Source organism: Rattus norvegicus, chromosome 9 (assembly GCF_021556685.1).
Source record: "Rattus norvegicus strain SHRSP/BbbUtx chromosome 9, alternate assembly SHRSP_T2T, whole genome shotgun sequence".
NCBI lineage: Eukaryota > Metazoa > Chordata > Mammalia > Rodentia > Muridae > Rattus > Rattus norvegicus.
Window position 1 is genome coordinate 88,350,932 of NC_141542.1, and position 26,715 is coordinate 88,377,646.

The 26,715-nt window shown below is 43.2% G+C and overlaps 1 protein-coding gene across 12 annotated transcripts in view; it reads right to left on the reverse strand.

The window, feature by feature from the left end:
* Nucleotides 1–3,464: 3,464 nt before the first annotated feature.
* Fn1 (fibronectin 1) overlaps nt 3,465–26,715 on the reverse strand; it is a 68,671-nt gene continuing 45,420 nt past the window's right edge. For 2 of the 12 annotated variants that reach the window (XM_087564877.1, XM_087564872.1), the window contains 18 exons: nt 26,212–26,328; nt 24,942–25,106; nt 24,102–24,257; nt 22,648–22,761; nt 21,550–21,819; nt 20,243–20,430; nt 19,073–19,160; nt 18,164–18,340; nt 17,462–17,551; nt 17,074–17,253; nt 16,042–16,131; nt 14,962–15,068; nt 13,947–14,085; nt 11,007–11,171; nt 8,662–8,787; nt 7,990–8,096; nt 4,770–4,883; nt 3,466–4,224 (listed from right to left, as the gene is read on the reverse strand). In XM_087564877.1, the coding sequence (XP_087421003.1) occupies nt 4,153–4,224; nt 4,770–4,883; nt 7,990–8,096; nt 8,662–8,787; nt 11,007–11,171; nt 13,947–14,085; nt 14,962–15,068; nt 16,042–16,131; nt 17,074–17,253; nt 17,462–17,551; nt 18,164–18,340; nt 19,073–19,160; nt 20,243–20,430; nt 21,550–21,819; nt 22,648–22,761; nt 24,102–24,257; nt 24,942–25,106; nt 26,212–26,328 (2,465 nt within the window). In that variant the 3' untranslated portion in view covers nt 3,466–4,152. 12 annotated transcript variants of the gene reach the window in all.

A 26,715-nucleotide genomic window follows, 5' to 3' on the forward strand; every position in this document is an offset into this window, starting at 1 on the left:
CACAGATTCTCTTCATTTGTAATTTATGGAGGATTTTTTTTTTCTCAATTCAAGTAGAAGTGTTTAATGAGGATAGAGTAGGTCAGTGTTGAAAATAAAAACTCAACATTTCAAAGGAAAATGCCAATGAATCTTTAAGGGTGTGTGCGTGCGTGCGTGCGTGTGTGTGTGCGTGCGTGCGTGCGTGTGTGTGTGTGTGTTTCTGTGCATGCACTATGACCTGCATGTGGAGCTCCGAGTATACCTGCAGGAGTCAGTTCTCTTTTCCACTGTGTGTCCTAAGGGTAGACTCTGGTCATCAGACTTGGTGACGAGCCCCCTTTCCAACCGGATGTTCTTGAGGCTCCTGCCCTAGTCTTCAGGAACTTGGTGAGTCTGTACAAGGTCATCTTCCTGCTTTGCCAGCCTTGGGTAATCTTTGCAAATGTGAGAAGTCCCAACAATGCTGCTTATTTTTTAACAGTTGAATTGCATCCCTGGGAGAGACTTTTAAAAATTGTAGCCTGCCAGTTTCCCTACTTACTGGGATATGAGAACTTACTGGATAGAAGGCAATTACAGCACTTCAGTGTGCTGATGCGATGTTTCTTAATCACCTTAATGAGTTCATACAGCTAGAAATGGAATAGAATCTTCCATGGGAATATAATTAAATAGGAAAAGCCATTTCCTATACTTGAGATTTCTTCCCATTCACTCACCTCCCTCGAAGGTGTGCCTTACAGGTTCATAGCAGCAGGATAGTGGGCTAATTTACATAATTCACCTTAGGTCATTAGAGCTAAAAACAGACAAATACCAAACAGCCTATTTCGTTATAAATCCAACTTTGACCAGGCACAGCTAAAACTTCAAAACTGTTACTTTCTTTTAAAAGTCTGATAGCATCATTTACTAGTTTTAACAGAATTATCCTGCGTTGTCTGTCTCTAAATCCAGCCAAGTCTTTGCATTATGCCTTAGTGATCTGGCTTGCTGAAGGCAGTTCTCAGGGGACTCACCACCTGAGTCAGTGAAGACTTAAGGATCTTTGGAAACAGTAAGTGGCTTTCCTGATGAATGTTCGTATTGCTAGAGAACCAGGGAAAAGACTTCTGCATTTCTCGAAATGTGATGCTCAGAGAAGGCCCTTTTAAATTTGATGAATATATTCCAAGTTGAGCTATCAGTTTAGTGTGTTGCTTTGAAAGCCAGCAGAATGCTCTGTGGCCCACACCTCTCGTGCCGGCACTTGGGAAGCTGAAGGAAGATTACAGTGAGTCTGAGGCCAGCCAGGTTGGGATGCAGTTAGAAAAAGCAGTAGAGTACCATAGGACAGACAAGGCTCTGCTGTCGTCGCACTGTTTGTTTTAGGTTTATCTTTAGGGGCTGGAGGATGGCTTAGTACTGAAGAGCACTGCTGCTCTTGCAGAGGACCAGGGTTCAGTTCTCAGCACCCGCGTGTGAGTGTGCATGCAAGTGCAGGGATCTGTGGAGGTTACCTGCTTTGCGTCCACAGGAGCTGGAGTCACAGACAGTTGACTGCCACTGGGTAAGTTTGCTGGACACCAGACTGGGATCATCAGGAGCAGTAATGAGTGAGCCCTTACCAACCGAGCCTTCTCTCCAACCCCTTAGTGGTTTTTTTTAAAGCTTAACCACAAAGGTAGTGATTTTTATCTTCACATACAAGTAGTCAAGAGGACTGACTGAATCAACTAAGTCAGTCCCGCTGACTGGACTCAGTTCAGCTGTGACATTTCAGGGACTCTGCTTTGTCTTGTAGTTGGGCAGACTGGAGCGCTATGGCCGGAAACCTGCTCTTTTGCATTTGTTTGCTTTGTAATTTCACTTATGAATGTGCGTCCCACCCCACCAGCTCTGCTGCCTTCTTCCAGGAACTTCAGATGAAGACTGGCAATGAAGTTAGGACAGACAGACGGACGGGGACACACACACACACACACACACACATGTCAGACAGCTATTTAATAGCACCTGAATCTGTACTTCCTGGTTTGAATGGTAGTGGGGGGGAAACAGGGTCTCAGGTAACCCAGGATGGCCTCCAACTCCCCATGTAGTTGATTACCGTGACCTTCTGACCCTACCTCACCTCCCTAGTGCTAGGAGTGCAAGCATACACTGCCACATCATTTTATTTTATTCAGTAATGATTGAGCACAGGGCTCCCACTTGTATGCTGTGGTTTGCCCTGGAGTTATCTGTATTTTGATGCTAATTCTGCTGCCCCTAGGACCCCTGCCTAGTCATGTACTCAGGACTCTGGTGACCTTATCAGAACCTTCTCCCATTTAATTTGTAAAATAAAGGTGAGAGCCAGTGATTTGGGAAAGGGAAGGGAAGTTGGAGGAGGAGAGGAGAGAGAAGTCCTCGGAGGAAGAGGAAGAGGGAGCTGAAGACATGGCATTAAAGCAAGTTATGAGGGATTTCAGAGCTGGGGATGACAGTGTAGTGGTAGATCTGCCCAGTCTAGGCTCGAGCTTGTACTCATGTTAATCGAGTTGTGTTTTCTTAGCTCGGGCATATTCTGGCTGGAGAGGTTACTGCAACACACGTGCACTAGTGCTTCTTCCTAGCACTGTGCCTGCCTTCTCGCCACAACCATGTCTCTGCCATGACCATGGGCTCGCCCTCTGAAACTACCAGCAAGTCTCCAGTCACGACAGTTACATTGGTCGTCGTGTCCACAGCGCAGTAACTAAGACAGTAGACTTTTTACTGATTTTCTGTGCTATTTTACTATTCCAAATGTCAGGTAGGAGTAAGGTTTCAGTGAACCCTAAAGCCTTCGACATTCTCAGTCCTCTGCCATTGGACCCTATGCTCCGTTCCACACACTCCATGTTCAATGTAAAAGCCCAAAAAGTCCTAAATCTTGTGAAATTGATGAAATTGAAAAGGAAATTACCTTTGCAGACCAACTGTAAGTAAACTGAGTTTATCAAATCAAGATGGGCTCTATTGCTGTCATAGCATGGGGGTTCCCAAGGAAAACTTCTCTGTACTATGCCACTCAAGTCATTGGAACAGCCCAGCCATCTAGCTTTCCTTACTTGAATAGGTGTTCAGTCAAAGAAGCAAAGGCCTGGCCTGGAGAGGTGAGGGCATTCGCAGCTGTCATGAGTTCAAATCCCAGCTCGAAGGGACCCACCCCCTTCTGATCTTCGTGGGCAGCTGTGTGCGCACGCGCACACACACACACACACAGTGAGAACAAGTCTTATTTTGGTTATACTTCTAATAAGCTAGCTAGCAAGCTTAGCATACATTTGAGTCCATTTAAATCACAACTGAGAACACAGAACACAAAATGACAAAAAGTATCGGTGCTTCTGTAAGACCAGGCAGGAGTTCATGTGCAGAAACCACCCTAGCCCAACACAGTGACTAAAGGACATTCATGAAGATTATGATTTTTCTCTCTAGGTACATTATGTTAAAAAAGAAATGACCTCCACATCATGGAATGTAAATCTTTTTATTAAAACACTTGTCTTTCCACAGTAGTAAAGTGTTGGCATGTACATATAAAAATAGTCACCAACCATAATTATACTGAATTCCTCTTATCAACTGCATACAAAGTGTCTTCAATACAATTTTTTCCGTATAAAAATACTGGGAAAAATTGATAAATAACAGGTAAGAGAAAGATATTTCTAGGCAATTAGGATTGTTGGGACAGTGAGTCCTGTGGGGTGTTTGGACACAGCCACAGGACAGGCCTCCTGACAGTGCTGCAGATCAGACGGCAAAAGAAAGCAGAACTGTCTGGTTTAACTTCCTGCTCCCGCTCTTGGGTACTACCATTCAATTCATTGCATCGTGGTTGGCTACCTGTGTTTCCCTTTGATCCCAGACCAAATCACAAGAACTTTTGATTCTCTTAGACAATAATACTGAGCAGTACTGAATACCCTGAAGCAGAACAGGGCAACCAACTGTCACCATTTAAGAGGGAAGTCTCAAAACATCCCGCGGGGCGATGCTTGGAGAAGCTGTGAGTTGAGCTGAAGCTGAGAACTTGACTCCAGAGCAGAAGGCTTAAGGGTGAAATGACCACTCAGAAATGGAGGGTCTGCTAACATCACTGGGGTGTGGATTGACCTTGGTAGAGAGACACTTGTTGGCTTGGGCTGGATGGAAAGATTACTCTCTGGAATCATCTCTGTCAGCCTGCACGTCCAACGGCATGAAGCATTCAATTGGGCAATTTACATTCTGTCAAAATAGAAGAAAAACATTAGTAGCAGATACTCCGAAAAACAAGTGTGGGGGGTGGGGGTGGGGAGATGTGTCATCGGTGTTTTATAGAAAGGATAACTATCTAGTTTCAAAAGACTAGCAATGTACTGAGCAATAGATAATGCTTAGGAATTTTGTAAATTATAACAAGTTATAATTAATTCATAAGACTTTGTGTGTAAGGGGCCAGTAGTTAACTTTAATCATGCAGATCCTGTCTACCTTGTTCATGCCTGAAGCTCATTAATGAGGCTACAATGGTTGGCCAGATAGCCCCAGGGACACCCCCTACACCCAACTTCTGCCTGTTCAGTGAGGAGATTATAAGAGATTATTATAAGCTCTTGCCACAGTGCCCAGCTCTTTTACATGAGTTCTGAGGACTGAACTCAGGAACAAAAAACTTCTTTCCAAAGGAAACTCATTTGGTTCACTCAAGAAAAGCATCTATCCACTGACTCCATACTCCACCCCTGACTGCATGCAGGGTGAGGCACTGGGGGAAATGTGTGTACACTTACAGTGTTCGTTCTCTGATGGTATCTCTGTGTATACTGGTTGTAGGTGTGGCCAGTGGTACCATCGGGACTGGGTTCAGCAGCCCCAGGTCTGCGGCAGTTGTCACAGCGCCAGCCCTGAGAGGAGAGGATATCATAACTTAGAGCTTGAGTTAAAGAATTTCAGCTCTTGCCCACTAGCAGTATGAGCAGTTAACCAGGAAGCTTCATTGGTGCCTGCATGCAGTTACAACTCTTAGAATATATCTTGGCTTATTAATCTGTCTAATATGCTTTTCTTCTGACATATCCTCACTTCCTTTCCTGGGTAAGCTCTACTCATCTTTGGTCCCATCTTCATCCTTGGTAGGTTTTCTGTTCTAGGTGGAGGGGTTCTCATAGCCCGCTATGGCTAAAACAATAAGTGACTTATGAGCGTGTGGACAAACTCCATCACTTTCTGGTGAAGGAAACAGATCCACAGGGGAGGAATGACTTGGAAGGAGCCAGAAAGCGCATAGTGGCCTGCAGGTAGAATTGGGTACCCAGCCATATTCTCCCTCAAGTCCTTTCTATAGCCTTAGCTCTGGCCAGAGTGGGATGGGGTACATACAGGAAGATACCACAGTGGGCCTATGCTTCTTCCCGAGTTTTGCTCTCACAAATTTGCTTTCTTACTGCTCTTGAGCTGGGAGGAGGGAAAACCAGAGCCGAAGGGGTGAATGATGTCACCACCAGCAGAAACTCTAGGAGAAAGGGATACTAGGGAAGACAGAGAGAGAGGTGCTCTCTCGGGTCTAAGTAGCCCTTGAAGTTCACAGACTAGGCGAGCTGAGCTTGGTAGCCATCTTTTGCCTAACTAATGAGACTTTACATTTATAATTGAAAAAAAATTAAGAAATAAGGCACAACGAAGAGGCAGGGGGATCTCTGAGTTGAAGGCCAGCCTGGTCTACATAGCAAGTTCCAGGACAGCTAGGGCTACCTATCAGAGAGACTGTCTCAAAAATAAATGCTACAATTACTTTCTTATAGAATCATTTAAACATTTTTGACATATTTCTCCATTTAAGAGCTTATTTCCCATAAAGCCCTCTTGCAGAATCAATAAAAATGCTTTCGTATAAAACCATAACAACTACCACCATCATGTTTCAGAACTTTAGAGACAGGAATTACTCAAAGGGATTCATGTTCATCAGGAACAGGAAGTGCCGGAGACCAAAATCTGCTCCCAGCAAAGCCACTCAACTAGACCACAGTGCTTCCCGGTCTGAGAAAGAGACAGACAGACCGAGGGACAGACAGTCCACCCACTCCATGAATAGTGGATAAAATGAGACTGTCAATCCTGTAGGCTGCCCCAGATCTAAGAAAGTTCTGATGGGACCCAAAATCTGTCTTGTGGCCACATCAATCGCCCTTTTTCTTTTAAAAACAGATTTATCATATGTTTTTACTTTCTGTAGTAAGTGCTTGCCTGCATGTATGTCTGTGCACCACGTGTGTCTGGTGCTCAAGGAAGCCAGACAAGGACATCAGTTCTTCTGGGACTGGTTGTCATGGACCATGTGAGGAGAGAAACCAAGTCCGGATCCCCAGTTGAGCCACAAGTTCCTTAAGCAAAGAGCCATCTCTCCGCTCCCAGATTCATTTTTTAAAGACTATTTTCCATCATGCTACTTTTAATCATTGGTAAATGCCAATAGCATTAAACAGTGAACGTCACTGTGGACTGAGGGGTATTATTTCTTATGGATATTATATTATGGTATTATTTCTTATGGAGTTCGGGGACCCTTGAAGGTCAAGCCCTTTATGTAACAATTTAATTTCTAAAAAATAATTAAGCACATTCATTTACATATGTGTATGTACACACATGTGCCCCAGCATGTGTGGAGGTCAAAGGGGAACTTGTGAGACCGGCCCTATCTTTTCCTTTTTTGTTTGGTTTTTGGAGTCAGGGTTTCTCTGTGTAGCCCTGGATGTCCTAGAACTTGCTCTGTAGACCAGGCTGCCCTTGAACTTAGAATCTACCCGCCTCTGACTCCTCCAAGTGCTGGGATTAAAGGCATGTGCCACCATCTCCAACCCCCTATTTCATTTAAGTTAAAAGTCATTTTGAAATTTCAATTATTAAGAGAGGAAGTGGAAATTGTTATATTGAAGAAGGGCACATGCTAGAAATGACTGAAAATTACTGGCTTAAGTAATGACTTTCCCCACCCTCCATAATTCTCTTCCTCTTCAAAGCTAATTTCTTACCAAAAAATTCCAGAGGAAGGACTGCCTCACGGAGCCAGCTCTTTCTAGGACAGGAAGTATGCTCACTGCCTTTGCTTCCTTCCTTCCCTCCACACTTAACGACAGCCATCCTAAACCCCAGGTGGCTGGTTTATGTTTCTCTTTGCTATGACGCCTCCTTACTGATTGCAGCCCATCCAGAACTGAATTAGTCAAAATCTCCTGTGATTAGCTTGGCTTGGCAGGGTATGCTAATTTACTGTTTTCAAGTATGTCATTAAGAGCCACGGCCACTTCTTCCCAGTTTGTCTATTCTTAGCTCAGTATTAGAGTGTAATAAGGGAACTATTTTTAGATTGGGCAAGGGCTCAAGAATAGTGGCATTTTCTTAGATCACAGTATTAAAAATGTGAATAATACTGCCACTGAGATGCTAGTCCATCAGCACAGAGCTGGGGGCTTAGTGCTACACTTCAGGGGAGGACAAACAGGACGGCCTGAGAATTTTAGTCATGGCAGAGAGTGCTGAAGCTATTATCAACTGGGGAAGTGTGGTAGACCCATTGTGGTGCTTTGAATATGCTTGGCCCATGGGAAGTGGCACTCGCTGTTGGAGGAAGTGAGTCACTGTAGGGGTGGGCTTTGAGGTCCTCTGTTCACGCTATGCCCAGTGCAGAAGAGAGAGCTTTCTTCTAGCTACCTGTGGAAGACAGTCTTTTCCTGGCTACCTTCAGATCAAGATGCAGAACACTCAGCTCCTTAGAGTACCATGTCTGCCTGGACACAGCCATGCTTCCTGACTCAATGATAAGCCAGCCCCAATTAAATATTGTTCTTTATGAAAGTTACCTTGGTGTGGTGTCTGTTCGTAGCAGTAAAACCCTAACTGGACAGCCATCTTAGGGACTCTTTATAAGAAGAGGTAAGGCCCACCTGTGTACACAGCACATCCATGTTGGAACCAACATTGCTCTATCTAAACACCAACCAGTCTTACCCGCTGGCCCCCGAAACACGTGCAGGAGCAAATGGCTCCGAGATACTCTTTCTGCCACTGTTCTCCTACGTGGTAGGTCTTCCCGTCGTCATAACACGTTGCTTCATCTGCACGTGGGCACAGAGCAGAAACAGTTGTAAGACCAAGGACAATCATGTAGATTCAAGTTGATGCACCTGCCCTCGACTTGCTGGAGCACGGACCAAATCTCATCAACTTAGGTGAATCACAAGGAGGTGTTCCAAGGCCTTGGTACATGACATGGATGTACCGAGATAGGCCAGACGGGAAGACTGAAGTCATATTTTAAAAACTGAGTCTAAGGGGTTGGGGATTTAGCTCAGTGGTAGAGCGCTTGCCTAGAAAACGCAAGGCCCTGGGTTCGGTCCCCAGCTCCGAAAAACAGAAAAAGAAAAAAAAAAAAACAAAAAAAACAAAACTGAGTCTATACAACACTTCACTGCAGATGATCAAAGTGCTCAGGTCATGAAAGTGCCAACGTGCTTGGACATGACATTCAGTCATGATTCACTTCTGAAGCAAGCTACTGGTTTCCCAACCACAAGACTGACAAGCCCACCATGCTGAGCCCAGCCCATAAACGAGTGTTTTGGCTCAGTTAGGAACGTGGGGGTACTTAAAGGTCTAGAAATCATTGTTAGGATGACGTACGGGGATCGCATTTGAATTCTCCCTTTCCATTCCCGAGACATGTGCAGCTCATCCGCTGGCCATTTTCTCCCTGACGATCCCACTTCTCTCCGATCTTGTAGTTGACACCGTTGTCATGGCACCATTCTGGAAAAGTGGGGACATCGCAGGTAGAGAGTTAGTTCTGACTCATGGGACGTGAATTCATATAGAGGGGGAAGTCCAAGATGAAGCATTTCTTCATCATAACATTTAATATTTTCCAGGCCAGTGTTAAGACATAACACTACCACCAACATCATTACAGAGGACCATTCAGCAATTCACTGGCTCCTTAGTTTTACAATTATGGAAAATTAAAATGGGATTGGAGAATTAAAAAATATATATATATGGTTCACAAAGATCCTAAATACAAAATAATTTAATTAAACATTAAAGAGAGGCCAGGCATGGTTGGGCACGCCTTTACTCCAGCATTAAGGAGGCAGAGGTAGGTAGATCTCTGAGTTTGAGGCTAGCCTGGGTGCAAACTGCGTGCAGCACAGGTGGTACTACACAAAGAAACCCTGTCTCATAAAACAATGACCAAAGGTTGGGGGGGGGGGGAATCAAACAAACAAAAAGATTAAAGAGATGTCACCTGTTATCACCTGATTCATATAAATGAAGAATGAATAAAACGTAACAACCAACAAAATAATGACAATGAGTGAATCAGGCTTGTACAAGTAGACGAGTCCTAAGGAGTATCTAGTCACCATGAGCTGTGTCTAACGTCATATGTAAAATGCCCTTTAACCTCTGAGATTTATACTAAACAGAGTTCACTTACAACAGTCATACAGTGCAGTGTTTTCTCCACTTTAACAGTTCAGCCTTCCTTAAACTATAAGCAAATGTGTTTAAGGCAGTTATGACATTTTCAACAGACTATCGAGTCAAAGGTTCATAGATAAAATTATTGTATACTCCCACATTTGCACTGACTTATTAAACACACGCAAACTTCAATGTGGTTCACACTCTGAACGGAAAAACCACCTGGCCAATGCCAAATGGTACCCTCCTGACTCCAGCATGGTGTAGTGCCCACTGGGCTCACCCAACTACACACACTGAAACCACTTCTTGATTTTAAACCTTCAGCCTGGATTTTGCTAGTTCACATAAAGGAAAACGTTACACGGAAAACTTTAGAGACCTACTAAGTATCATTCCATGGAATGTGGGTTCTATAGTTGTCCATAGGCCTGTATCTATGACATATGGTTAAAATATGAAGACATAAAACATAAAGACATGAAGAAAATATAAAAAGTCAATAATAATTATTCCTCTACAAACAAAGAATAAATGGTTATACATCCCAATACTAAATCTCTAGACACAGATAATTCTTAGGGTCATTTTCACCAATAATTAAAAAAATAACATCTTGGGGGCTGGGGATTTAGCTCAGTGGTAGAGCGCTTGCCTAGGAAGCGCAAGGCCCTGGGTTCGGTCCCCAGCTCCGAAAAAAAGAACCAAAAAAAAAAAAAATAAATAACATCTTTAAAATTTGAAAATCAAATATTTCCAGTCAAAGTTGATCTTAACATTTATTACATTTATTGACTTCATGTGTGTGTGCATATGTGTGTACGTATGGGCATTAGTATCCCACAGTGCATATGTAAAGGTCAAAGGACAATTTGTGGGAGCAGCTGGCACCATGTGGGTTCCAGGGACGGAACATCTAACTCACCAGCCTTGAACTTGGTCCTTAAATGTTGAATGCATTACTGAGACACTTCCTCTATACCAGCAACGTTTGAGATATCTGGATTGTGAGATATCTCTCTCACTCTCTCTCTCTCTCTCTCTCTGTGTGCATGCATGCATGTATGTAATGTATAACTACATGTAAAAATGCATGTATATTTGTTTATGCTCAGAAAGGTAGTGTTTGTGTGCATAAACACTCATCTCTGTCCTTATTTAATACTAAAGACTGAAAGGAATTTGGAGCTTCTGCCTGCCCGTCTCATAACTTCTCAATTAAACTAAACTCCAATGAGATTTTTAACCTCAATTTACATATACCTAAACATTTCCAAAAGCATATCACCACTACACATATATATTTTTAAGGACTAGTTGGATTAGTACACAACTCTTGAAATGCAGTCATATTCCACACAAGTAAAATTTCCCATCATCCTTCTATGATGCAAAATGTTACTTTGAGTCAAACAGTCTATTTCCGTTTGCATCATGTTTGGAAGAGGCCGTGTCTGCCAAACATGCTTCCGAGGCCAACTAGTGCAAACGCATGAGCTCAAAGAGATGGAGGGGTGAGTGGATGGAGAAGGCAAGCTACTCACTAGATGAATCGCATCTGAAATGACCACTGCCAAAGCCCAAGCACTGGCAAGTGAGCTTAAAGCCAGAGTCAGATAACCGCTCCCATTCCTCTCCAACGGCGTAATGGGAAACCGTGTAAGGGTCAAAGCATGAGTCATCCGTAGGCTGGTTCAGGCCTTCGTTGACTATGAGAAGGAGGAGAAAGGGGAAAAAAAGGAAAAGACATCTTATTGATGGTTATTGACGAAGAAATGGATTTACTGTACATCATGACCTAATCTAGCAGCACTAATAACACAGATGTTGTTCTCATCAGCAACGCTTTGACGTAGCCAGTGGGTACTTGCCACAGCGGGGTCAAAGAACATCTTCCTTCGTTCCCATCTTCTGTTTCAAATCATTCCCAGGAAATCTGTTTCTCATGACGTGAAAGAGATCTTCAGACATTTTAACTAGCTAAGAATGTGGGCAGCTATGCTTCTCCAAGATCCCTGAGTATCAAGCCTCTCTTTCCTCATCTATTATGGGATAATAATATAAATGTTCCCACTTCTTTGGACCTTGTAAAGGCTACATGAAACCATGAAATCAAAGCACTGGCCCATCATCATTAGGCAGAAATTACTAACTGCTGTTAGTCAGTAATTAACAATTATTGTTAGGGGCTGGAGTGATGACTCAGCGATTACGAGCACTGACTGCTCTTCCAGAGGTCCTGAGTTCAAATCCCAGCAACCACATGGTGGCTCGCAACCATCTGTAATGGTATCTGATGCATCTGAAGATAGCTACAGTGTACTTATATATAATAAATAAATAAATAAATAAATAAATAAATAAATAAATCTTTAAAAAATTACTGTTAGATACCATTCTTTGCTTATACTAAGAGTCTTACATTTTTACATAACGTTATAATGCAATCTTTACTTGCATCACGGCATTTCTTTTGCAAAATATATATTCTTATGGTTACTGTAAAACTAGACAAAACTGGCTAGTAAGCCAGAGAACTCAGCACAGTGTAGATGACTTAGGAATGAGTAAAAAGTCCTCATTGGATTTCCCAAGATTTCGTCCCTCTGTTTTAGAAATCTTTATTTTAACAATTAAAAATATTAGAAATTATTTTTTAAAGCTAATCAAGGGCTGAAGAGGTGGCTCAGTGGTCAAGATCAATGCTTGCTCCTCCAGAGAGACTAGCGTAGGTTCTCAGCATGGGAATGTGTCTCTAAGACGTCTATAATAACTCTAGTCACAGAACATTCGATGCGTCGTCCATGTTCCACGTACAGGTAAAAACATCAAGACGCATTTACAGCGAGAAATAAGATATTTTGGTAAAAATAAAGTGCACCCCAAGTTATTCTTAAATGTAAAATAAGCTAACTTACTATGACTGACTTTAAATCCCACTTGAGGATACGTCTTTTAATAATCAAAAGTGCAAATGCAATCAATATTTCAAAAGCCATCATTCTGGAAGAACTAAAGTCTAAAATGTTTTGAAAGCAAGAGGACCTGGTAAGGATACTGGTGGAACCAGGAGCTGGAAAGAGAACAAAGGGGCTGGAACTGTCGTGGGCATCACATTTTAAAATATCTAGGAGTTAGAAGTCTGCTCTGACATTCTGCAGCCTGAGCTGCACGGCCATTTTAGTCCAGCACACTGTGTAGTAGGATTCTGTCTGAAACACACCAATGCGGGAAACCACAAAACCCCCGTGCTTTTGAAAAAACCCCTTTCGAGTGGCATTTTACTAGTGAAGCCACAGGCAAATGCTGATTACCGTTGATGGAAGTCTCTGCCCACTTCTGCACTGCCAGACAGGCAACTGCTTAACTTAAGAGTGAAACAGCAGTCTTCTCTCAGAGGAAGGAGTCTGAAAAGAAGTGGTCCTACCCAGAAGTCCTGCTCCCCGGAAGACGTGGGAGTTAGCCCTTACTGTGTTAGAAGACTCGGGACCCACAGTCTGTTATTCCCTAACTCACATTGCAACTTAAAAAGCCAAATGACACACTGATGGCTTCAAAAGACATTCCAGAGGATACACATGAGCCAAGGATCATGTGACCTTTCTTAAGATTCCTCAGGATTAAATTTATTTAACCTTTAAGATGTTGCGAACTGGTCATTTAACCTTTAAGATTTTGCATAGGGGTCATTTAATCTTTATTAAGTTTGTATGATGGCCATTTAACCTTTATTAAGAGCTTGCATGTATATAACATGACATTGATATATATGGGTCTTAAGACACATATAAAAGGGCTGGAGAGATGGCTCAGTAGTTAAGAGCACTGGATGCTCCTCTGTGGACCAAGGATATGTCCTCGTACCCACATGGTAACACAGCCACCTGTAACTCCAGTTCCAGAGGATCTTGCCCCGTCTCCTGGCCTCCATAGGTACTGCATGCATGTTGCACAAAGGCCTCAATAAATGCAGGTAAAACACCCATGCACATAAAATTAAAATAATTAAAATCTAAAAAGCAGTATATAAAATTGAAACTTGGAGTGGGGAGCTCTTTGAAAGGGGCAATACTGGTGATGTTTTTACATTAGGAGCAAAACCTAAGCCATCATAATACAACACTGTAAAGGAAAACTAATTTATAGGTATTCTGTTTGGGTCAGGAACACTTAAGTGGACCATGGTATGGGACAAGAGAATAGTGAAAGCTACCAAGAAACCATTGCCTCTGTTAACTGGACACTCAACAGGAAGGGCAGAGTGTATTAGACTAAATAACATTATTGTCCCTCCCAGTCTCGGCATACTGTCGTTCATCATATGTGTTGGTGAACATCCTAGGACTGCCTAAGGGGACATTGCTGACTGCGGTTGTACATACAGTCCTTTTTCCTAAGTTCAGACACAAGGAACAGTAGACCAAGCCTTCTCTGGGCGGATCCAGCAAGAATCAGATGCCAAGCAGGCCAGCAGGGTTACCTACCAGTGTTGCCTACAGTAACAACCTCTTCTCGGACCTTGTGCCTCCTCTGGTTGTGCAGGGCCTCCACTATGATGTTGTAGGTGACCCCTCTGGTAAGGCCAGTCAGAGTCGCACTGGTAGAAGTTCCAGGAACTTGGAACTACACACCCAAAGCAGGAGAAAGCATTAAAATGAGAAATAAGCATGAACTTCCCCAGTCTATTCATAACCCCCACTCCCATCTAAAAAAACGACAAAGGGAGAGAACAGGGGTGGATAGGATTCAACTCAGTCAACATCAGATATTAAATGAGTGTAATGAATCGTCATTTCTGCTAGATTTTTCTACCTAGGTATTCCACAATTCCCAGAAACCCTCACCTATACCAGTCTCCTCTGAATCCTGTAGTCACTAGAACTCCTGGCAAAACCCCCTTCATAAACATGCGAACAGCACATGCCACACAAGGGGCCAACACAGTAGAACTTGGGTTTTCCTAAAATACTGTCACATCCCCAGACTGAAGTTTCTGAGCTAATAAATGTCCTACGGTACAGTCAATTTTAAAATTTCTGCCACTTTCTAAAAATAACACAATAAAAATTGATTCTAGCACCTGTGGGACAAATTAAAGAACAGAGTTTCAGAGAATCGATCTCTCATAACAGCTGGTACCCAAAGGTTCACCTAGTCTTCCTAGACATCTAACCGATAATGTGACTCTTCAAGGACAGACACCAAGGGTAGCATTTCAAACTTCATACAAATTATTTTTTCTTTTCTTCCGAAGATCACTGTTCTATCTATCTGTCTCCAATGTGGAACAATAACAAAAGTAATTTCATTTTCTCTACTGAGTCAAGCAAGCTCAGGGATGCTGTCTGAGTCACCATGAGAAAACAGCCAAACAACCTCCAGCCAGAGTTGTACCATCTATCTGTCCTGGGAGGGTAGGCATCTGACACGAAGCTATGGTCGCTTCTAGATGTCACAGTTATCTAGAGAGACACTCATAATAAGGGCTGTAATATATACCTGTAAGGGCTCTTCGTCAGTGCCAACAGGTTGGCATGAAATGATGTACTCAGAACTCTCCTGGAATGGCGTCCAAGAGATGGTTGTCTGAGAGAGAGCTTCTTGTCCTGTAGAGGCATTTGGATTGAGCCCCGGAACATGAGGATAGAGGTGGTAGTCTACGTCTCCCCTGGGAACATGACCGATTTGGACCTCCTCATCTACATTCGGCAGGTATGGTCTTGGCCTAAGCCTGACGGGGGTGGCCGCAGTGGGTGGCGTGGTTCGCCTAAAGCCATGTTCCTCAAAGATCATTTGTTGCCCAACACTGGGTTGTTGGTGGGATGTGCCAGGAAGCTGAATACCATTTTCGGTGTCATACCCAGGGTTGGTGACGAAGGGGGTCTTTTGAACTGTGGAGGGAACATCCAAGATCTCTGGTCCATGAAGATTGGGGTGTGGAAGGGTAACCAGTTGGGGAAGCTCATCTAGCCAAGAGAGAGGTTAGAGCCAAAAAAGCAAAGCGCGTTAAGCTCAAAGAAGAAGCAACCAATCACCATCAATCCAGGCAACAACTGTATATCAACCCGATCAATGCTCCCAGACAGCCAGCGGTTCTCAGATCACAGAACACTCTAGAAAGAAATCTGGATTTTTTCTTCTTTTCACAGATTTCTTTATAGTTTAGATGGGGGAAAAAATGTTAGTTTGAATTCTCATACAGACAAAGCTTTGAACCGCTGAGCCCCACAGACAGCCATCTCTGCTCCAGTTAAGCCTTTGCAACTAACTGAAATATCTGAAGTTCAGAAATCAAATAATAAACAAATCAACACAAATCGGAGAGGTTTTACTCTCACCATTAAAAAGCCCCCCCCCACCTCAACCCCAATTCAAACAATCTAATTTGAATTTCTGCAAGGTAAAAGAAGCTTAAGGCTGTAGAAAAATAAATAAGACATTTTTAGAGCATGTTAGGTGATTTGTGCCTAATAGTACAATATATAAGCCATTCTGCTAGGAAAAAAAAAATCCAGGAGCGATGTGTCAAAACGTAGAGAACTTCACCCTGCAAACCAACGGTCGGTTAGGAGTCTTTACCTGTCTTTTTCCTCCCAATCAGGGGCTCACTCTTCTGATTGTTCTTCAGTGCGATGACATAGATGGTGTACTCGGTTCCTGGCTCCAGACCTGATGGGAAACACAGCCATTTCATTAGGTTGACAGGCATGGCAAGGGTATGTATGGTGGCTCTCAGCAGAGGCCACCGGGGAGCAAGCACTCCTTCTCTGTGAAGTCTCAAAGGGCAGATCGGCTCCACTTCTATCTTACCCTACACTGTGCAGCCAAAGGCCACTCAGCCCAGTTAATCGTCCTACAGTCACAGCTGACCCCTGAATGAACAGTTGCATGGTAACCTTTCTGGTGGATTCTTTTTTTTTTTTCTTTTTTCTTTTTTTTAAATATTTATTTATTTATTATGTATAAGTACACTGTAGCTGTCTTCAGACACACCAGAAGAGGGCATCAGACCCCATTACAGATGGTTGTGAGCCACCATGTGGTTGCTGGGATTTGAACTCAAGACCTCGGGAAGAACAGTCAGTGCTCTTAACCGCTGAGCCATCTCTCCAGCCCTGGAGGATTCTTTTATCGTGTAGATAAACTGTCTATACAGCAGGCTGCCAGTTCAATGTACATTTGGGAGAGATCAGAGACGTCAGACTTCTGTTTAGGCCTAATCATGGACAGCTGTCAGTGACAGAGCAAAAATTAGGAAGTATCCTGCTTAAACCTTCCCATATCGGACTCTCATTTTCTTGTTCTGCTAATGCAACAAAGAAGCTATAATCCCCTGATATCTGTGTGCGTTACAGGGACTTCAATATCCAGGAGATGCTATACATACAATTTATCTTCTTTGGGGGAGGGGTGGCAAAAATAATGAAGAATTTACACCAGAGTAATTCATCATAGCTGTGTCATATGACAACACTGGAACTACACGCTCGGTCATTCATCTCTCTTGAGAACACTACTGTCTCTAAAAAGAACATCTAGAGTGCTGGGCACCCATTCTCATGAAACAGCATTATGGATTTGGGGGGAAAAATCACAGCACGGATGCAGTACCAGTGATGGTGGCCTCCGTGACACCAGGGCGGGGCCGAGGGACCACTTCTCTGGGAGGGGATCCAGGCTTCTCATACTTGATAATGTAGCCAGTAATCCTGGCACGGGGTGCCTGCCATGATACCAGCAAGGAGTTGGGTGTGGTGGTCAGGAACCGCAGGTTGGATGGGGCATCAATGGCTGAAAGGCAAGCAAAGCGACACCTTAGAAAATGAATGGCCGTGAAACCGTTCTCACAGTAGAGCGCCCAGCCCTGGCAAACAGAAGAGGGAGAGAACCTGAGAGTCCCGGGAGCTGGAAATGGAAATTCAGCTCCCTGTCTCTAAAGTTTACACAGCTGATGACAACAAGCGCCCGCTGACATTTTCCCCACAGAAAGGGTAGTTACCCGTGGAGGCATCAATGACCACAGGAGAGCTCCGGGCATTGTCGTTGAGCGTGTACAGGTGGATCTTGTAGTCAGTGCCTGGCTGTAAACCTAGAATTCAAAAAGACACGCCTTTCTGATCCACTCTTACTTTAATGCTTGCCTACGATTTCTTCAACTCGATACAATGCCAGAAGCAGTTCACGGTGGAAGAGTAAAGTGCTTCACGGTGTGGACAGGTCACCATTAATGAGAAACCCAGTTCAAAAGCAGCTCACTTATGTCCTGATACTGCATCATCTCTGATGACAGCTTCCCTCTCTATTATACATGGTGCTGTATGTAATAAATGTCACTATAAATTCTGTTTTTTAAAAATCTAGGCATGCTAATGCTAAGGACTATATGTTACTATTCTATATCTTTATGTTCTCTGTATTAACTAAAAAAAAAAGGGGGGGGTTTCACTATGACTGTTTTCAAACTCACGTCCTCCCACCTCAGACTACAGTGTGCAGATTTCCATTAAACGTTAATGAGCGTTTTATGAAACAAGGAATTCGATAAAACGAATTCGATGAATGAGATTTGTAGGTCAAACAAAAGTCAGGAAGTCAAGAGATCGTGGAATGGCAATCACATTCTCTGTACCAGACCCCAAGTATCTAACGAGCCCAGTTATCCTGCAGGGACACACACAGTCAGGCTGCCGAGCGCACTGACCTGTAATAGTATAGCTTCTGACATCCGGGCTGATGGTCCTCTGAACCGGGGTCTGGCCATTGGCTGGAATGGCATCGACTTGGAAGCCAGTGATCGTCTCTGTCTTCGTTCTCCAGCTAATAGTGATGGTAGTTTCTGTAGCGTCGGTCACACGGGCCCTTCTTGGAGGGCTGACATCTGTGTAGGAGCAGAGCTAGAGATTAATGTGTGCTTGGCTCATGCATGTAAGGTTTTGATATTTTTAAATGGGTCCTCATTAGACAAATACATCCAATTTGGAAAATACACCGACGAAAGGTAGGTAAACGGTATTGGGGAAATATGAAAATGTTCACTTCTCAGGTCTTTCCTTTGAAGCAACCGAAGAGCTTTCTAAATAAATGGTTCCCAGGGCTGACTCTCTAGTGTCTTGAAATATGTCAAACACGAGTGACAATGATTAATTTACTAAGGTGAGGTTGTATGGTAGGAGTCACACATAGACCATTAGCAATAACGTGTAGGTGACCAGCATTCTGTCATTTCTGTGAGGCTTCACATGTTAATCATTCCATAGGTGACAGATAAAACATCGGTAGACAAGACCAGACCATGGACCTAATTTAGCCTCATATTTCCTATGGCAGAAGCAGGTTCATCTTCCTCACACTGAACTCTGCGAATACAGACCCTCCCAAGTACAGCGTAGAGCAGCTGCGAGCTTTAACCCATCAGCACCAACACAACACAGGGAAGTGCTCCCACTTGTTTCAGTGGGTCCTTTCCTGGATGGCTTACAAAACGGATTACGAAGAACGATAAGCTGTTCTAGCAATATCCAGATTCTATTGTTAAGTCAGTGGCTTAATTCAAAGATCTATGTCGACTCACACTCAGGGTCTGTCAGTACTAAAACATCAGATTACTCACTCTCCAGAGTCGTGACGACTCCCTGAGCTGGTCTGCTTGTCAATGTGTCCTTGAGAGCATAGACGCTGACTTCATACTTGGTGGCCACCTGGAAACAAGGGTATGAGAGAAGCTTTGGCAGTGGTGTTTCGTGAAGCCTGGAGCTCCAGAGCATTAGAGAAATGCAGTGATTATAAAAGACCATCTGCATAACCCAGCAACCCCAACACTCCAAGTTCCCAGATCAACTTCACTTTTATCTATGACTGATGACACATTTAAACTAAGTGAATTTTAAAATGTTCTCCGGGGTTTAAGTCCAAGCAATCCACAAGTGGTAGTAAAAAAGAATAAGAAAAATCAACATTTTTTTGCCTTTATGATCTGACAGGTGTAAATCATGTTTTGCTTTTTTCTGATCAGAGAAAAGTAAGAGAAAGGTTCTATTCTGTCTCTGACCCCTCTTGTGCTGCTTCTCTTGGAACTGGTCTTATGTTAAGACATGCATTAAGCCCTTATAGGATCTTAGCTTATTTCTGCATGGCTAGAAAGAGTTTTAAATATTTGCTTGCTTGTTTGAGGCAGGGTCTCTCTGTGTGTCTCTGGCTGCCCAGGAACTCACTCTGTAGACCAGGCTGGCCTTGAACTCAGAGATCCACCTCCCGAGATGAGAGCACACCTGGCTGATCTTCCAATGTTTTAACGAGGGCGGCATCAAGTTAGGGTGGTGCTAACTGGAGAATGCTTCTCGCCAAAGAAACACCACTCATAAAAGCCTAAACTCAGCCAGAGTGGATAAATAAATTGCTCCCTACAGAATACCACGTTTAAAAGAATAAGCGGGGGTTGGGGATTTGGCTCAGTGGTAGAGCGTTTACCTAGGAAGTACAAGGTCCTGGGTTCGATCCCCAGCCCCGGAAAAAAATAAATAAATAAAAGAATAAGCGGAATACTTCTGTCAAAGACCTGCATGAAATCCAAAGCTATTTACACCATTCTAGACCAATAGCCATCTTAGGTAATCTAGAAAATCCTGGGTCAACATAAAAGAATTCTATTGTACTCGTTTGTCACGCACTTATTTGATGGTAGAAGGAAAGCACACTAGGTTTATTTATTATGAGATGACACCTGATAATCTTTACGAAATGACCTACTTCCCTGCTCCACAGATAGAAGCTCACTTCTTACCATGAGCCCTGACACAATCACGGAGGTGCTGTCTGGAGAAAGGTTGATTTCTTTCATTGGTCCTGTCTTCTCCTTCGGGGTCACCCGCACTCGGTAGCCAGTGAGCTTAACACTGGGCGCTGTCCACTGGGCAGTCAAGGTGGTGGGTGACACCTGAGTGAACTTCAGATTGGTTGGCGCAGGAATGGCTGTCGGGATGGTCATTGGTTAAAAGGTTATCTTACAGGGAATGAGGAAAGGGGAGGTAAAGCAAATTTTAAGAAGGAGAACGGATTGTCCATGTAGAGGCTGATGGACTCCCTGGCCCAGCAGAGAGTCAGCACAGACAAATAATAAAAACGGAACCTCATACCGGCAATTCCTAGAACCACCGGGAACACTTGGGTAAACGCCAGGACTCCAAGAAACTTTGGGTCTCATCTCCCTACCCCTTTAGAAACCAAGAGTTGATTTCCCTTACTAGTCATTAGAATTGATTCCCCCCTCCCCCATTGTATGAAAAAGAAGGGCAATGGCCCTTTTTCTATATAAATTATCTTTGTATGGGAAACCATTTCACAGAATATTCCAGCCAAGAGACAGAATTGTTTTTATTGTCTCTTTTATTTGGACCCCACGGCAGATGTCACTGCTAAATCTGAAGTATTCTCTGCGGAGCAGCATAAGAAGAAAATTGGTTCACAGTAGAGGCAGGAAAGAGAAGCAGAGAGCGGTAACACAGACCGTCACCTCTATATGCTTTGAGCATTCCGACCTTGCTCCAGAAGTAACGCATGAGAGGGTAAAGGATTGTGGGAAGCACTTGTCCTAATGACTCTGTCCTATGCATCGGATCATAATCCTTTAAGCAAATGAAGGCCCAGCACAGGATAACTAGCCAGAGAAGACCTTTCCCATGTGTCCTCTGATCATGTGGCCAGGAAATGCCTGGCTTAGGGTCAATTCTCAGAGTGAGCTCTCTTACTTCATGTGTGGAGAGGGAGTGTGGATCACTTAGGAAATAATCCACAATGTAGTATCATCTTCAAATGTCTTGCTTTATAGTCTTTAAATATATATATTTAGTATACATTTGCACATATATGCTTAGCTACTTTAAATTTCTTCTGAATAGACTTAGTTCACTAAATATAACCTAACTTTTATGGTATGCTACCATTCCTCGTTAAAGAGGGCCCTTCCTATGACTTCGAGGGCGTTTTCCCACTCTCCCTTACGTGGGAATCATTAGCCCGGTAAAGTATGACGTCAGCAAGGCGTAAAGCCACTGCTCCCAGAAGCACCCAGCGGTGCAGTCACCGATATACCTGTGGACTGGACTCCAATCAGGGGCTGGCTCTCCATGCCACCGTGCAAGGCAACCACACTGACTGTGTACTCAGAACCCGGCCTGAGGCCGTGCAGCTCTGCCGTGTCCTCGTCACCATCAGGCGCAGGGAAAAGCTCATGGATTCCATCCTCAGGGCTTGAGTAGGTCACCCTGTACCTGGAAACTTGCCCCTGTGGGCTTTCCCAGGCAATTTTGATGGAATCGACATCCACATCAGTGAATGCCAGTCCTTTAGGGCGGTCAATGTCTGTTAGGCAAATTAATGGTAAGAGGTTATGTGAAAAGCAAGTTGGGAAACAAGCATTTTCTTATACCATGCAAAGCAGTTCTGCAGATACCATTTTCTTTGATGAATTACATTCCAATTATCACACGATTATAAGAGAAAGTCGCCTGACACATTTGCTTAAAAGGCTTTCTTTTCCCTTTTTGAGGTTTAGCGTATGCGGTGTCACGTTACCCATTAAAACACAGGTGTGAGCGAGGCACGCGGACACCCTGAAAAAAAATCTCCACAAAGGAAATTTCCTTGCATCAACGTAAAGATATTCTAGATTTGATTTTGCAATGTGATGTTAGTCTCAAAGACCTGGATTTTCTACATCTTGGAAATGGTAAAGTTGACTTTTCAAGCCATACACATAATCCATCTCAGAGTCTTCTTTCTCCCTCTGTTAAGTCTTTCTATTAAAATGCTGACCCAGCCACAGTCCTTCAAACATAACCACTTTTCGGGGTGTGCTACCGTCAACGTTACCATCCATCCAGTCATAGAAAAAGTAGGCCCTGGAGAAATATTTCATAGATTTGCTAAAAGCAAATAAGATTTTTGCCGAGGCCATTTAAGCGAAGGAGATTCAAAGCACAGCAGCCATTGACGGCAACGCTACAATGATTTTTCCTGCAAGCTCACTATGTGGCACCAAGAAGAATGTTTGCCAAGGGCTCATCTCAAGATATGAACCAGCTGACACACTGCCCTCCCTGGATAGAATGGCACGAGATGTGCAGGGGGGACTGAAACACCCGAGAACAATATGACTTTGGAGGTAGAGACTGAGCGTTGGTTACGTACTGGTCACTGCAGTCTGAACCAGGGGCTGGCTTTCTCCGTTCCGGTTCTGAGCATAGACACTAACCACATACTCCACGGTGGGTTGCAAACCTTCAATGGTCATTTCTGTTTGATCTGGAAGGGAAAGGGAAGCAATTGTAGGTCCAGAAAGCCACCCAAGACACGCCTAAGAGCTCAGTGAGAAGCAGGTGCGGACTCTATGATTTTCATCTGCTGATCAGTCATGAAACACCCATTCCACTTGGAAAAGCCAGATGCCTCTTTCCTCTTAGGAAAACTTGTCCATTGGTAACAACATTGGGGCTGGGGAGCGTGGCCTCATTAGCAGAATGCTGTTCCCATGAACAAACCCAGCTTTGATAGTGAGTAGTACAGTAAACTGTGTGCCCGGAGTGCTAGCACTTAAGAGATACAGACAAGAAGATCAGAAGTTTAATGTCGTCTTTGCCTACGTGATGCAGTCCAGGCCAGCACAAACTTCATGAGATCCAGTCTCAAAAACAACTTGGCATGCTGCAGTAGAATTATATTCAACAGTAAGCTTTACAGCTTAACACCGTGCCCCCTAATTAATGAGGCTATTCTTGAATAAAGAAAGAAATTAAATTGATCTTAAGAAATTGCCTTGAGATCATGTATCTTGCAAGCCATTTTATATAATAGGAACATCAGATCTAGAAGGTTCTGCAGGGTCAGTACATCCTTCTCTTCCTAGTGACTAAGGATTTAAATAGTTTCCATACTACTACCCAGGACAGTAGAAAAAAAAATAAAACCTAAAATACATGGATACCAATGCTTGTCCTGTGAACAGTCTGTGAATGGGAGCACCATACAATGGCAGCAATCTATGAATGGGAGCACCATACAATGTCAACAGTCTGTGAATGGGAGCACTGTACAATGTCAACAGTCTGTGAATGGGAGAACTGTACAATGACAACAGTCTGTGAATGGGAGAACTGTACAATGACAACAGTCTGTGAATGGGAGCACCGTACAATGACAACAGTCTATGAATGGGAGCACCATACAATGACAACAGTCTGTGAATGGGAGAACTGTACAATGACAACAGTCTGTGAATGGGAGAACTGTACAATGACAACAGTCTGTGAATGGGAGCACCGTACAATGACAACAGTCTATGAATGGGAGCACCGTACAATGACAACAGTCTATGAATGGGAGAACTGTACAATGACAACAGTCTGTGAATGGGAGAACTGTACAATGACAACAGTCTGTGAATGGGAGAACTGTACAATGACAACAGTCTATGAATGGGAGCACCGTACAATGACAACAGTCTGTGAATGGGAGAACTGTACAATGACAACAGTCTGTGAATGGGAGCACCATACAAACACCACATAGGACACTCACTTCAAACGGAAACTTCTGAGCTCCTACTGTGTTTATCTTGCATGGTGTAACATTCTGGTTATTCTTACCTGGACTGACAGTTTGAGATTTTGTTGGTCCTAGGCCATTTTTGGGAGCGGTGGTCACTCTGTAACCTGTCACAGGAGAAGTTGAAGGCAGCCACCTGACACTGATGCTGTTGTCCTGGACATCCGTCACCTGCATCTGGGATGGCTTGTCAATTTCTGTAAGGACAAAAGAAAGCACTGACATCCCAGTACTTGGGGGCAGGACTGGACACGCCCTTGCCTGTAGTTCTAGAGTGCATGCAAATGACCTTTGCTTCTGTGAATGAACTGCAGAGGCTTCTTCTGACAAGAAGAAAGGCATCAGCTTGAAGAAGGGAAGCCATGCATCCAGACACTATGACAACTAGTTTCAACCTGATTCCTTCATTCCACAAACCAAACACTGAATGTCTGGCAGGCCTTTGTCTCCTATTCAGTCAACCCCTGAGTCACTTTTTACAAGTATTTATGAATACTCTCTATGTCTATGGTAGATAAATGACTGTAGCAGTTAAAAACAGACGAAAATGTCTGCTCTCAGGGTCTTCTTTGTACATTTGTCTCGAGATTCTATTACTTGTAGGTGTTGTTAGTTAGCTACAGGGTGGAGTGTATAGTTCAGTGATATAGCATTTGAGATATATATATGGATATATATTGAGATATATATATTTGATATAATATATAACATATATACTAAAAATGAAAAACAATTTAGCATGCTGCAGTAAAATCATATTCAACAATAAGCTTTATAACTTAACATGATGATATATAAATATAGATATAGACATAGATATATTATCTGGGATGACCATCTTCATAAATAACCCTGTGTTACCCCAGAAGAGAAATCTTTACCTGTTTGATAATTGATGGAAACTGGCTTGCTGCTGGCTGGACTGTCCCCACGGCCAGTGACAGCATACAGGGTGATGGTGTAGTCTGCTCCTGGTTTAATGTTGTTGATGGTGGCGGTGGACTTGCTTCCGGGCACAGTGAATTCCTGGACAGGGCTATTTCCTCCTGTGTAAAAGGAGTTAGTAAGTAGAGAATTTGAGAAGCCATGAGTGACTCCAATATTATTAGAACATCTAAAGCAGTCTGTAAATCACTGGGCTTGCAGGTTCCTTCATAAAGAGATCAGGCTGCTTTAACCTAGCCGGAACAGGCAAGTGTATTTATGCGTGTAGTAAGGAAGACCTGATAAGTATATAAAAACCAGGAGAACGCTCAAGCTAATGACATTTTAACATCCCTGGGTTAAAATGTCACTGAGTTGTAGATTAACAGGCAAAAGGTAAAGAAATCCCCAGGAATGAGCTCCCTGGTTGATAATAAAATACCAAGTAGTCAGCCCTGAAATCACATCCACATAAGTAACACTAAACAGCCTCAGTAGGTTGTAGTTATACATATGTGTTGGATGTACATGCGTGTGTGTGTGTGTGTGTGTGTGTGTGTGTGTGTGTGTGTGTGTGTGTAAGACAAAGAGGCCACAAAATTGAGAAGTGGTGGGAGAGGGGCCTGGAATGGTTTAGAAGAGGAAAGGGAAGGAAAAAATGATATAATTATATTTTTAATCAATTTTTTAAAATTAAATAGAAAAGGGGGACAAGAATGTGGGTCACTCGACCCAAAATGGAATGAAATGCATTCTTTACAAAAGGGTTAACAGAATATTTGTTAAATTTAGAAAACACTGCAGGTTGGGGATTTAGCTCAGTGGTAGAGCGCTTGCCTAGGAAGCGCAAGGCCCTGGGTTCGGTCCCCAGCTCCGAAAAAAGAAAGAACCAAAAAAAAAAAAAAAAAAAAAGAAAAGAAAAGAAAAAAGAAAACACTGAAAAGAAAAAATAGTAAGAGTTACCATTACCAACGAGATAATATTTGTGAATATATGAATTCTTTCTCTCAGTTCTGCTCTCTACCCCAGCTGTAGTGCATGAACAACCCTTGAACTTAATATTATAGTCAATTAAACACAGCTCCAATGCATATTTGAAGAGAAAAAAAGAAAAAGAGGTTTTCTAAGTGGGCCTGCTAGCATTTACTCCTGCACCCACTGTCAGATTTCCAAGTTACCCTCCTGGACCCTGATCCCATAGGGTGAGATGGCCCACAGTCTACAGACCTGTCTCTCCATAGGTGATTCTGTAATAGCGCACAGAGACGGCGGGGGGTTCCCAACTGATGAGCAGGCTGGTGGGGGTGGAAGCGATGACCTCCAGATCTCTCGGGACATCGGAAACTAGAAAAATCACAGGAAAATGACATGGCTATAACTTCCAAAGAAAGCTCGGATCCACTCTTTGTCTTTTCCTACATAACGGTTACATTTCCTTCATACAAACATCTAAATGCAACACGGAATTAGCAGAATGGAAATCTATGGAGAGGTCAAGGGAATTGTGAATTCTTTTTCCTCACCATTTTCTTTGGAAAACAATTTAAATCACATAAGTTAAAACAACAACAAAAACCTACAGAGGCACCCCTACCCACGCACTTTTTTTTTTCTTTTTTCTTTTTCTTCTTTGAGACAGAGTTTGTGTTAACAGCCCCGTCTGTCCTGGAACTCGCTTTGTAGACCAGGCTGGCCTGGGACTGAGATCCCACCCATGCATGCTTAACTATG